At 39.0% G+C, this 13,724-nt stretch overlaps 1 protein-coding gene across 1 annotated transcript; it reads right to left on the bottom strand.

Annotated features, from left to right (window-relative positions):
* Positions 1–784: 784 nt before the first annotated feature.
* On the bottom strand, positions 785–11,159 carry HDC (histidine decarboxylase). Its single transcript, XM_008492000.2, has 12 exons — positions 11,074–11,159; positions 10,081–10,253; positions 8,936–9,049; positions 7,448–7,570; positions 6,480–6,614; positions 5,372–5,515; positions 5,119–5,185; positions 4,142–4,304; positions 3,955–4,045; positions 2,717–2,815; positions 1,919–2,020; positions 785–1,734 (listed from the first exon to the last, which is right to left on the bottom strand). The coding sequence occupies exons 1-12, from the start codon at positions 11,099–11,101 to the stop codon at positions 976–978; spliced, it is 1,998 nt and encodes a 665-aa protein (XP_008490222.2). The 5' UTR covers positions 11,102–11,159; the 3' UTR covers positions 785–975.
* Positions 11,160–13,724: the final 2,565 nt, after the last annotated feature.

Genomic DNA, 13,724 nt, shown 5'->3' with positions numbered 1-13,724 from the left:
TCCATCTGGCCAAGTGTGATGCCTTTAAGATGGGATGATTGCAGGTGTCTGGAAACACCTTGTGAAGGCAGCAAGCAGCTAGCAATGCCTTCCCAGCTTAATCTCCTGGTAATTATAATGCTTGCTGACTCAACAGTAGTACCTCTTAATTAAAAACTTCTCTCAATAGATTTTTTTCTCCTACAATTTTTTTTTTAAACCTTGAAAAAAAAGTAAATCATTGGCTCTTGTAGCATTGTTTGCTGTATTGAGACCCTTTCGTCTGTAATGCCCATTTTTTTTTCTGTAATGAGGAAGGGTGATATACTACCCTAATCTCTTTCCTCCTTCACTTGTGATTTACAGACCTTAGGTAATGCTGAGATAGACCACAGGTGCTTAGCAAGGACAACTGATCTTGCATCATGGTTAAATAAAGTCTCCCGTGCACTGTAACTGGTCAGCACAGATGGAATGACAGGACTGCTGTGTGTTTAAATTAAGGGAGTTTTAAAATTGCCCTAATGCAGCAAAATGTCTTAGAGAAGTTACATCCTTCCCTTTTGCATTGTTCAGAGCTGATGCTCGTATTGTCCACACAGACAGATCCTGAGAACAGTTTAGTGCATTCAAGTCAAGGTATAAAAAAACAATGGTGCAAACAGAGAGCAGAACTGTTTACACAGTACTGAGGTTGGCATATTTTGTCAAAATGATCCTAGCCCATCATATATAACCCCTCCACTACCAGGATACAGCAGAAATTGGCATTTTCTTTACTACAGTCTGAAAACCAGAGAGTTTCATGTTATTTGCCTATAAGGTTTATTTGACATTTTAATGTGTAAATACATGTAAAAGCACAGGACTTTTCTCAGTGGTCATTCCCACTGCTTACATATTGATCAAAATAACATGTAGTATTGTGTATGAATAAGCAAACTTTGGTTCTCTTTCTACCTGAAGAGGTCTTAGGGCCTAATAATCTCTTACTCATTAAACAATGGCTTGCAGAGGACAACAAGGCAGCTGAAGGCCACACTGAATACTACATTCTGGAAAGCTTGGGACACTATAGAACTTAATTAGTTTTTTGAAGGCACTTTTTTTGAGCATCATCACCTCTTCAGGCAGCCTGGAAAGAATTCTGGCATTTGCATGAGGCTCCTTCTTGTCAGTAGCTGCTGCTTTGGGTTTATATTGCTCAAGACTACCAGTCATTGGCACACTGTTGCAGCTAAGGGAGCGTGCTGTCTTTTTCTTGCCTTGAACAGATAAATAACTGAATAAAAAAGAGGTTAACTTATGTTTGGTAACATCCTGAACATCTTCTGGAAAACAGTCATCTAGAGGATCCCCTTGACCTTTCACTTGTTGACTAATCACACATGTACTGGGACTCACTAACTTCTTAGGCTGAGCTACTATTTTTCCAGAAGGTGTTTTGTATTTTCCTCCATCCAGATAAAGCTGAGAAGCATTACTAATGGCATCAGAACTAGACTTAACTGTCATACTAGGGATTCTTGCACCATCAGCAGAACTGATGCAGTGCAACCCATAATTCTGGCTAACGATTTGGGCTGCAGTGTGTTGAATGATGTTCCAGTCTTGCAGAATATCTTCCCTGGTTGTGAACTGAGATGTTACAGTAAAGCGAATTATGAACTTGTCCTGAATGGTTGCTGGGATAAGGAAGAGCCTGCCAGAACTGCTAAGTTCTTTCAGAAGTTTTTCTGTCAGCCAGTTGGGACCCTGTTTTAAATATGAATAAGAAAAAAACCCTTGTTAGAATTTCCAGTGACATCCAAACATTTCTCTAAGAATTCCAGCATTACATATTCTTACATGAAAGTTTATTCACAGTTCTTAATGTCTGGGGAGAGATGAACTATTGTAAATTCATTCCAAAGGGGCATGCAAAAGGCCAAGTCTTTACCTTTAAACGAAATACAACCAATCCAAGATGTCTCTTGGCAGGAATTTCAAAGAGTGGATCACTTCTAACCAATGATTCAAAGTATTTTGCTGTTTCAGTACCCTTGAAATAAGGGAAAAAAGTGCAAAGTATTTGTGACACACCACTCGAAGACACTAAATTAAGTACTTAAAAAGAATTCTTTTCCTTCTTAAAACACATCATTCCAATGCATCAGTGGTAGCAAACAAAAGAATGACAAAGCAGTTAGTGATTCTAAAGTCTGCCTCAATTTGCCTGAGCCCTTGAGAAGGAACAAGAGTAACTGGACTACACATAGGAATTTTCCAGAAGGTAGTTTGAAAACAGAACGTGCTTTCTTGGATTAGAGTCCTTTTGCAGCAACCACTGATCCACAACATGACCTGGGGTATTTACACCATCAAAACCAGCCTGTGAATTCTGATAGCAATGGGCTCAGCCATCCCTCACAGCCTGCCTCCCAAAAAGCTGCCACTTTGCCTCAAAGAAAGATTCTACAGATTAGTGCTCAGTAATGTGCAGAGTGCATTGACTTACTGAGTGGCTTTCTATTGACTATTGCTTCCAAGAAGAGGACAGGAAGCATTTTGTCTACACAGTCAATCTTGACAGATTACCTCGGAGTAAAATCAGCACGCACTTAGCGTTCACATGCAAGCTCTCAGTGTGAGAGGATTTCTGGTTTTCATCTTTGCATTACTAAACTCAGATATCAATAAATGAGCATAAAAAACTTCTGATTCAAAATACAATTCTGAATCTGATGAATTCACATACATGTCGGACATGGGCTTGTAGCTTTTTCACCCCAAATGAACGAATCACAAACCACAACTTCAAAGAACGAAATCGACGACTGAGAGGAATTTGCCAGTGCTGTGAAAACACAAGTGTTTCAGTGAGTGCAAAAACAACAGGCAGGAGCAGCCCCTTATACTGCTATCTCTGTTGATTCAGACTCAGCTCAGAAATCTCTGTTGGCTCAAGTCAGTTCATATTACTAAAAATCTGCTAAGCCTAGGAAATAGCCATAAAAGAAACTCTGTGTCTACGTATTTTTCAGCTATTTGCAAAGATAAGATTTTGGCAATTACCCTTAAGCCATGGACAGCTGATAACAAAACCTTTTTGTATTTAAAGAGCATTATCAATTTAAGATGGGTCCATTTACACTTGAAGACTGAGTGCTCACTTCAGATCCTGTAATTTGCATAAAGTGCCATCCTGAGCTTTTTCCCAAATCACCTATAAACAGAGTTGAAACAGAGGTAGACCCTTCCAGAAAAGTAACACCTACTGCATGAAAGAGAGAGACAAAACATGCAAAATAATACTTCTAGGGAGCCACACAATTCCATGCAGGGTCCTATTTACCACAAGAGGGACCCATTGATACATTTTTCCCCTCCTTTCTACACTCACATTCTGTAGTGAAAAGCACTATTGATTTCAAGAAACAATTATCTTTTCAGGACTAAGGGTGAGATCATAGCAGAAACAATTGGCAGTGAATATTCTTTTGTTTTACTGGACTGAAATCTTCTGTAAGATGAATCTAAAGTGAAATGCCTCTCAGCTCTCCTATGAATACCTTCATCTGGGGACAAATGTAATTCTATTGCTGTTTCAAAGCATGGTGTTCCCATTGCTTACTCATTTCTTTTTAATTACATATCAGAGATACAAGAAAACTACCCAAAATGCCATAAGTATGAATTATTTCAGCATTACAATACACAGAAATGACCCTTCTAACTAAAAAGGCAAGGCTGGATCCCCATCTGTGTAAAAATCTTAAGTACTTTCATCTCTACACCTGAATGCAATTTTAAAATTAATTCTCATAACTAGGGTTCACTTTAAAGTTTTACTATTTAACCTGCATTAGGATCTCAGTATAATTTGTTTTATGCTTTTACACAAGACCTGCCATAAAATGAGTACAGTCTAGAGTATGAGGGATTTCCCATTCTAATTATTTCATGCACAATTGAAAATATCAAATAACAACTTACCATGAAATCAACAGCAGCTCCTGAATTGGGATGCCTGAGGTAGACAGGGTTAACACTGAAGGTCTGATGTAACTTGTATTTATCTTTAACCCTATCAATTGCAGAATGAACTGTATTTAGCAAAGAACTGTGCAGAGAAACTTCGCAGTTTGCATGTCTTTCAGTGTTGTGTTTTCCCTTTACTCACCAAAATCCAGTGCAGTCAAAATGAACCATCATCCATTTAGAAGGGTTAAAAGTAAAGGAATCTGCATATTCAATCCCATCCAAGAACAACCGAAATTCAGGGCATACAAATGCTGTTCCTGCATATGCAGCATCAATATGAAGCCAGAGTCCCTCAGCATCACCTGATGGAATTTAAATTGTGGTTACATGAGGAAGCAAAGCACATGCATTTAACTTCTCCTCACTGAAAACTAGGTGCATGTTTTTGCAGGAGGTAGACAGGTGAACAACGAATTTGCAAGCAAGACAAACAACTGACAACATAGTTTTATTCTAAAGCTGTGGATCCAGAACCGTAAAACACAGGATAATACTTAAATCAGATGGACTTTGTAAGAAAATTCACTATTCTGAACTTAATAGGTGTGAGACTTTTTAACATTTGATTTCACCAAGTGAAATTCCCTAGTTGCACTAAGTCAGAATAAAGACATTGTGGCAAGCGAAAAGGACACAGAGATACAAGCCACATGGACCCATAAGAGAAAGTGCCACTGGTCTTCAGCAGCTACTTGTCAGAATTTATGCTGGAACAGAATCTGCAACCATCTCAATCTATTGAACTGGTGGCTACAAAGGATATCCTACAAAAAACTTCCTTGCAAACTCCTTTGCCAGGTTAAATATTTTATGTATCTATCCTACAACAGTACTGCACTCTGTCCTTTACAGTCTGTGTGCTCCCTGAATAACCACATGAAAGATTTAACAGTCGAAAAATTTAATCCATCTTGAATAGAATGTATTTTTGCATCCTAATCTAAGAGAAATCACTGCAAAGAACTGCTCTGTCTTCACTGATCTTCGAGCCACTCAAAAAATGTGGAAAAACTCAGCTGAGCAGTGTTTCTATTCTCCTCGGTTTTGGCATTAAAAGCTCTCATACTGTCTTTTCTGACATACCATAGTTTGAAATCAGGAAGAAAGGACACTTACAAATTGGACCCAGTTCTGAGAGATTGTCAAAAGCACAGACACCAGTTGTACCCAAAGTTGCACAAACCTGGAAAAAACGAAACCAGTAAAGATGGCATTTTTCACTTTAAAAGTGAAAATTATAATAAAATTTTTTTGTTGTTTGATAAGCTAACATATTTTAACATAGTAAGAAACATTTCAGGTATAACTTTACATTGACATTAAGAATACAACACAATGCCAATACTCCCAGCCAGAAAGCTGAACATACAAAGACTGGCACTAGGCCTTTCTTTCTGTCTTCTGCAATGGCTTTCTTCAAAGTTTCACCTCTGAGGGAAAAGTTCTCATCCACAGGCAGAAATTTCATCTTCACAAGAGAAATCAAGCCAGCCTTTTCTACAGAAGAATGTGCCTTTAAAAAAAATAAAAAAGAGACAGAAAGAAAGCAAGACCTGAGGCTGAACAGTTGTAATAAATTAAATAAATTATGGCCTTACAAATAAACTGTGGTTGCAAGAAAAGCAGTGATAAGGTCCTTATGATAATTCATATTAATACAAGTCTGAAAGTTTCTCCTTCACAAATAACTAAAAGAAATAATACACTGTAATTCTAAGGAATGCATCTGTTCCATTTATTTGCATACAGGTCTCTAAAATATACTAATAGGCAACCTCACCTTGTGTTTGGAAGGCCATTTATCAAAATTCAGATTCAGGGCCCTCTAAAAGTAGACCAACTTCAGTTTATTCCATTCTCCCTGCCATAAGAAGATTAAAACCCCTGAAGTGTGCCTACTTCTGGGCTGGGGTAGACCAAAAACCCCCTTAAGGAAAAGCCCTTTTTAGTTCTACTAAGAGAGAAGCAGCATCAATGTCTCTCCCATTGCAGCTTCCATAGGGAAATAAGATTACTCAGTTCAGGAGCCAAAGGACAGAACAGATTTTAAGGCAGAGTCACAGTACTTTGTAGATGCTTCCTCCACCAATAAGCACAGTAGCCTGGAGATGACAAGCAGAAGCATCACTGAGGTAATGCCCTGTGTGCCTGTCTCTGAGGGGAATGGGAGGCCGTGAGAAAGCAAGAGCTTAAGCAGCATGAGATCAGCACCTAGTTAAGACCTTGTAAAAAAGTGAAAGGAAGTAGAGAAATGAGTGGTGTGAAACAGTCTCTTGACAACTGCCAGCACACTACAAAACCTCATCTCACACTGACTTCATTTACCCATCTGCAGAAAGCAACATCAGAGGGATTTGTGCATGCTTGTGAGGCAGTCATGTTTGTGTTTTTCCCTGGGTACAGAAATGCAAGTTCACATTGTAGGGTCTGGGTGACACAGAAGTGAATTTGTTTTCTTTGTAACCACAAGAACCTACTTGATCAGACGCATAAGCGATGAGGCGAGAATTAAGTGAGGACTCATCAGTGTCTGGTTCAGAAAGCTTCATCTCCAGGATTTTGTTTTTTCTTGCTGCCAGCAGTGCAACCAAGGTTGATTCACTTACAGTGCTCTGCAATGACATCACTCATTTAATGGAACATATTATTACTTTACTGCTATTTTGTCAGGTATTTACTGAAGTTACTGAAGTATTCAGCTGCCCACCCTCTCTTTCATTTCTATTCCCACTATCCTGGGGTGCAATGGAAAATCACTGATCAGCTCTCTGGGCCAGCAACACAAACCAAAGCCTTTTAACACGCAGGCTTTGAATGGAGTAAATAAAATACTGGGTTTTTTCTTCTACAGCTAAAATGCAGTATTTCCCATGAAAACTACAAAACTGAGCAATGTTCCCTACAACATCACAGAGCCTCAGCACTGATTCCAGGGGTACTTGCTCAGGCCTTTCGAAAGGGGGTAAAGCTCCAGGCCTTGGTCTTGCAACTCTCAGAGACACAAAACACACATGAGAAAAAGGAAAAACATTATCTTGTGTGGACTGCTAGCAGAAGGATAGTGATGAGGATTCCTTCTTTAATTATGCAAGAATCACTTCAGTGGATAATTTGGTCATACAAAACAGACTAAAGAAACCAAATCTGACTCATATATCCTCAGAAAAGCTGCAAGTGTACCTGTTTCTCTTCCATAACACAATCAGGACTAAAAGCAATAGCAATTCCTATTCTATAATCTGCTATCCTTAATACTAGAATTTGGGAAAGTAATGTTAAATTGGGATTTGTCTCAATTCAAACCCATAAAGCAAATTTTGTTGGTTTTGCCTCCAAGAAAACTACCACCCAGAGTTAGATTACTAGTAGCAGATTATTAGTAGTTGTGTTAGATTCATGTGAGTGAAAACAAAATATTGATGAGGCAACGTTTGATGTCCTCTACCTGTAATACTCCTCCACCCACACTGTTGGGATGGTGGTGCAGGAATTTGTCTGGAAGACCCAGCATTTTAGCCAACCAATCCATCACATTCATCTCCAGTTCTGTACAGGCTGGACTAGAGGCCTAGAAAAATTTTTAAAATGAGAATAAAAAAAAGATAATTCACCTAGAAAACAAAGAAGCAATATAACCCTTAGAGTAAACCACATTTTAATGAATAGCTTTTACCACTTTTTAATTGCCTTGGGAGAAATCTCACCTACGTGCAACAAAGGCAAATGAGTAACTTTTTAGCACTGGATATAAAAGCAGCTAAATATAATACTATAGCCTGTACCTAGCAGAACATAATGCTAGTGAAATAAAAATTATGTTGTTTGGTGAGTTCTGTAATACAGTCCTCTGTGTTAAGGCTGCAGTTGAAGGTGAGCTCCAGATACATTGCTCATTGCCAGCTGCTCTCTTGGAATATCAATAACAGAGACTCCCATCAGACTCCCTAAAAAGCTGTCTCTAGATTACCTGCATCAGTGTTGATACCTGCTCAGTGTTGAGCTTCTACACTATAAATAATTTTAGAGTCATTAAAAGAGAAATCACAATGAGCCAAAACCATGGAACTGCAATCCACCACACAAAGATAGGCTCTTGGACCCTAAAGAAAGGGCACTGAGTCATCTTCCAGCTGAGGAGAGTTTAAGGAAAGTTTTTGGAAGAGACACAAAGAAAAGAGAAAAGCTGTTTTGCAGTGTCCAGCTTTCTTCTTGGGACAGAATTACCACAGAAATCTATCAAAACTAGATTGAGGGCATGGAAATTGATATTTCTGTTTAAGCACTCAGCTTATCTAACATAACCACATGGAGACCATAACCATCAGGTCTATGAGATCCTACTGCTTTCTCACATGGAGACATATACCTAAATATCTGGGCTTTTTCATCACTCAGGGAAATCACTGGCTTCAGAATGCTACTGAGATATGTAGAATCATAGCCAAGTAGCACTGCCCAGCTGCTACAAAATACTCAGATTATTTAGGGACAGGCCACTGAGCAATTATTTTCAGAACAGGAAAAATAGGAAACATGTTCTCTTCAAAGGAGTAGGAAAACTTGGAACATAGCCCAAGCTAGCCTGCAGTCATGGATGGTGGCAGCTCTATTGCCTTCAATGCTTGTGTAACTGCCTTGGCACTGAGGCTACAACAAGGAACAATGCTCACCGTGGGATATGCAAAGAATCAGGAAGACTTTCCTAGTAGTATGTTTTCTTCATTCACCTCTTACAGCTACATAATGATTGAATTGATATATTCTAACTTTTTTTTCAGGTGACATTTTTCATTTATGCAAACAACATGCAATTGGTTAAAATAAATAATTATCATGACTCACAGAACACGAAAGAATGGCTATGACCTGCTCCTCTGTAATACACACAGAAGAATAATATCTCAAATAACAACAACATAGAAAAAAAATTTACCCAAGTGAATCCCAAGCAGTTAATTGCATCAGCCAACATATCTCCAAGAAGCGAAGGCCAGGAAGTAAGAGCTGGAAAGTAGGCATGCATGTGTGGGCTTTGCCAATGGACTACCTAGAAAAAAATTATCTAGATGTTAAGTCTGAAAAGGTCACAAAATTCTGTATGAGACATAGTGATTAACATCTGTTTGAGATGATGGAAAAGGATCACAGTAACACGTACACTTACACATCTGCTAACAGAAAGCTACAGAGATAGTATCAACAAGAGCGCAGCATTAGCAAATGATAATGCTGTGTCTTTATTAGATAAATTCCATTTTATAGCAGAAGCATTTATCTGAATTCAACAGCCTTTCAAAGATCCTGAACAGGAAAGAATGGTCTTTTGAGCATTGCACAACAGAGTCAGAAATATTTATCATAATACTTATCTTTATAGGGCGAATCCTTGCAAACAAAGCCACTCTTGTTCATTGGCAAACAGCAGCTTGCCTTTAGCTACACACAGCAACTTACAATTATATAGCTTTATACTCTTGAAAGAGCTTGTGTGTGGGACACCAGAGTAAGAATGTTTAATGTTAATAGCTCTCCTACATCATTCAGACCAAGTTTCTGAAAAAATCTTTACAAAAATTTTAAAATAGACTTTGAACAACTACTTACATAAAATACTTCATTAGATAATATGAACACCTTCAGCAGCATCTGCAGTATTTATGTATAAGAGGTAGGAGACCTATATATTCAAGACCTGAAGAGCAGGAGACAAGTCTTATAGGTACATGACCTGAGGCAAGAGATGTTTCCACATCTCTGAAATCGAGATGATGCAATTCAGCAGGTAGGGGTCTTGTGAATTTACAGTGTCAGAAAATAACTGTTTCCCTCTAAGGAAACATATTCTCAGTATATAAAATACTTCAAAAATACATTGTCTACTCCCCAAAATTGTAATTATAAACAGCACAGTAATATCCATAATCCTTCTGCAGACTTAATGTCTACAAGACTTATTCTACATTTTGGTTGCTTAATCATTTAGATAAATGTTCTCCAGAACCTGTGCATTCCAATGATTTGGTTCTCACTCCAGACAGTAATCACTTTCTCCTGTCATTATTATACTTTAATTCTTACCCCAGGCATAATAATCTTCTCTATATCTCCAAAGATGCTGTCCCAGCTGTCTGGGTCCATTGGGGCAGAATCTGGCAACTGGGATCTCATGTAACCTGGCTGGACATCAGGAGTCACCCGTCTCTCTCTCACATTGCTCAGGTACTGGAAAATGTAATCCACCATCTCTTTCCCTGAAAGAGGCAAACCAGTGCTTTGAGTTTCAGTTGTGGGAAAACCAGCAGCACATCATACAGTCTGACATTTGCAATGGACAGGGCTTGAAATACTGCTCCTAGAAGAAACACGGGAACCAATCCTGCTCCTGCATCCTACTTGTCCCACCTGATTATATAGGGATACAGCTTCTAAAAGAGGCTTCATGGGGACAGAATGGATTCACAGGGTTATTTTGGTGTTGGCACTGAAAAGTTCAAATGTACTTTAAAATACAACCATGGAACAAGTACAGTTAGTTTGATTACTGATAAAGAGATTTTCTTGCCTACAAATTAACTGAAATTGCATTTCATAGAAATTAGGTTGTCATAATGCCCCATGCGTCCCTTTCATGGCACATCTTTTTTTTTTTTTGCATTCTCTGAAAATTTCTCCACATTTCAGGCAATCTCCTCCAGCTTCAGGACCAAAGTTTTCTTCCAACTCCATAATTGTGCCAAAATCACAGGTTTCATGGTGTCAGCTGGGGATGAGTCACTGTGCATAACCCCTCATCACAAGTTTATTCAGAATTACAGTTTGGCATCTTTCCCATAGTATTTTAAATAAGACCAAAAAGCTTAAGTCATCCACTGACTCCAAATTCATTAATTTATACTCAACCCTGGGACACATTTTTGTCTCAGCCCCAGATCTAGGTCTCAAGGACAGGTGTGAAACTAAAAAGTATACATCCCATCCTCATACAAAGAGTATACATCCTCATCCCAGCACTACAGCAGTTGATACCCATGAACAAATGCTACCCATTTCCAAGAGCAGAGGATCACTCACCTCTCTGTCTGTACTCCTCAGGCTCCATTTTAGATGGCTTCTAAAAGCACCTCTTCCAACTTGGGCCTCGACCTTTCAAGAGCTGTGGGCTGTGTGGTCTGATGCCCTGCAAGCTGCTTCACCCTTTATAGCCCCCTTTATCTCCCAGACTCACACACTCTGGAAAAGGTTGAACGTAGGCAGGTTACTGGTGTTTATCTAACTCCTCCCAACTGAGGGCTTTTACAATCTCTCATATGTTCTCATCTCTGCTCTTTTGATCTGTAAGACTGCATATTTCCAAGAGGAGCTGCTGCTGCACTCACCCTTTCCCATTTTCAAACAATCTTTCAGAAGTCTCATAGTAATCCAGGTCATTGATTTAAGAGACATTAATATCAGACTTGTGGGAGACAAAAAGCTCAAGAGCTTCCAAAACATAATAAAAGCAGCCATTTCAACCACAGCACACCAAACTACTGTGCTAGCAGCAGTCATTAAAACAAGGCACCAACACATAAAAGATTTGACACTGTGGGTAGGAATTTTTTTCCCAGAAAACTGAAAATTGCAGGACTCGGTTTTCCCAAGCAGAGAGTATCTCTGCACCCCCATAAAGCTTCAGCCCCTATGCTTACAGTCCCTTGCAGCTAGAAGGAAAAGCATTACAATTATTGCCAGTTCCAGAACTGCAACACAAAGCAGCAATAATCCTCTTCTTTGTGGATTTCCTGCTCTTTCAGATCAAACCATGTTACACTGAAGGGTAATGTTCCTCCACTCACATCACTCTGGATTGCTGAGCTGGGAAAATGTGTATTTTTCCCCACACTGTGGTTGGTTTTCCATGTATGATATGCATAAGCACTGGGATTTGGCCTTGTATCTCCAGAATCCCTCCAAGTCCTCCACCTGGATTGCTCTGTGTGGAAGAACAGCCTCCCCCTCATTCCAGCTTTAGGATCTGAAAACACATCCTGACCTGTCTGTGGCAGCACAACCTTTGAGAGTGTACTCAATGTTCAGTGCTTTTCATCTTCATCAGAAGGAACTCACTTGCTCTACACTGATACCAGGCAGCCCTGGGAAAAAGAGAGAGGTAGGACTTAGGAACTAAGCACCAGAAGGAGAAATCATTACATAGCTCAATATATGCTTGCCTTTTTTTTGCTATACTCCAGGCTGCTGCTGAGGGCTGTTCCTGTTGGAGACAGGACACCAGGCTGGGCAGACCCTATGCCCAATCCATGACAGCAGTTTCTCTGATCACATCACTAAGGAGGGAACTGAGGAGGGAAGCTTTAATTTTCTGCCTCATAGACTACACTGCAGCCTAATGCAAGCAGTTGCTAAGTCTGCCTCCACAGCATGCTTTCTACAGAACAGAGTGCAAATCTTTCCTAGCTTCTGCTGAGATTAGATACTTGAGAAAAAAAACTGTTTCATAGATATGACAAAGATGCTCTGATACACACACATAAGATTAATATACAGATTTTTTAAAAAAAAAGCGATAAAGGAATTAAAAGAAGTGCAAGAAGTGCACAAAAGCCCCATACCATATACATACTCATCTGCTTTATCTCAGTTCTCCAGAAACATTAGAAAAAACCAAGCTGCCCACACACTTAGTATCAATTTAGGAACTTCTCCTGGCTTTACTGTAAATGCTACTGAAAAGGGGAACAAAAAAGGTGAGAAGGGGCCAACATTAAGCCCAGAACCAACTCAGAAAGAGCTCAGACTTCCCCACAAAACTGTGATTGTATCTTATTACAAATAACTAATACATTATTTTAATATCTGGATGCCTGCTCAAAGAAAGCTGGCACCTAATCACATATGATTTCAATTTGGAACAGCAAATAAGGAGCAATATTTCTGACAATGTTTTCAGAGCTGATACTACACAATAAATATTCCACATGACATACACCCCAAGCCTTTTGCTCACAGCTAATAGTTTGATCAAGCTGCTTTCTCGTTCTGCACAGATAAGAACAAACAGCAGGTCCTATTCAGAACTACAGTAAGATAGGTGATAATGAGCTACGGGCAGTGTAAATATAGCTGGTGATAAATAATTTTTTTCTATAGCTACCCTGCACTTGGAAGGATTTTGTCACAGACAATGAGGAACACAATATTTGCTCACAGGAAGCAGAATTAATAGAAAACGTTCTTTTCATTGCTTGCAACAAAGGTCTGTTCCATCAAAACCATGGGAAATTCTCCACTTGGACACGAACATGACTGCTGTCATAACTCAGACTGACGCTGCAGTTCTTATCATTATTAGGAGTTCACAGAGATTAAACTGAAGTTTGTGGGATGCAAGGACACAAACATTATTTTCATCACAGAATAATTAAGTTGGAGCAATTCCTAATTTAAACACATTTAGCTTGCATTCACTAGTAACATCATGGGGAGTTTCTGAGAAAAAAAACCAAAAAAACCCTAAAATATAGTAATTCCCAGTTAGTTACTGCACAAAGCTTGCTGCATGCCCTAGTACCAGAATGAGCATGATTATATCCTTGAAAATCATTCTTCTAAAATCCACCATGATAGCTTTCCCATTTTTTATTATATTTTTATTTCTTTGGGGGGGTCGAATTAGCTGGCTGGAATCCTATTCTATACCAATACCAGGATAGTTAGAATATTTT

Source organism: Calypte anna, chromosome 10, assembly GCF_003957555.1.
Source record: "Calypte anna isolate BGI_N300 chromosome 10, bCalAnn1_v1.p, whole genome shotgun sequence".
In the NCBI taxonomy this organism is placed as follows: Eukaryota; Metazoa; Chordata; class Aves; order Apodiformes; family Trochilidae; genus Calypte; species Calypte anna.
This window is presented reverse-complemented; position numbering and strand designations above follow the sequence as displayed.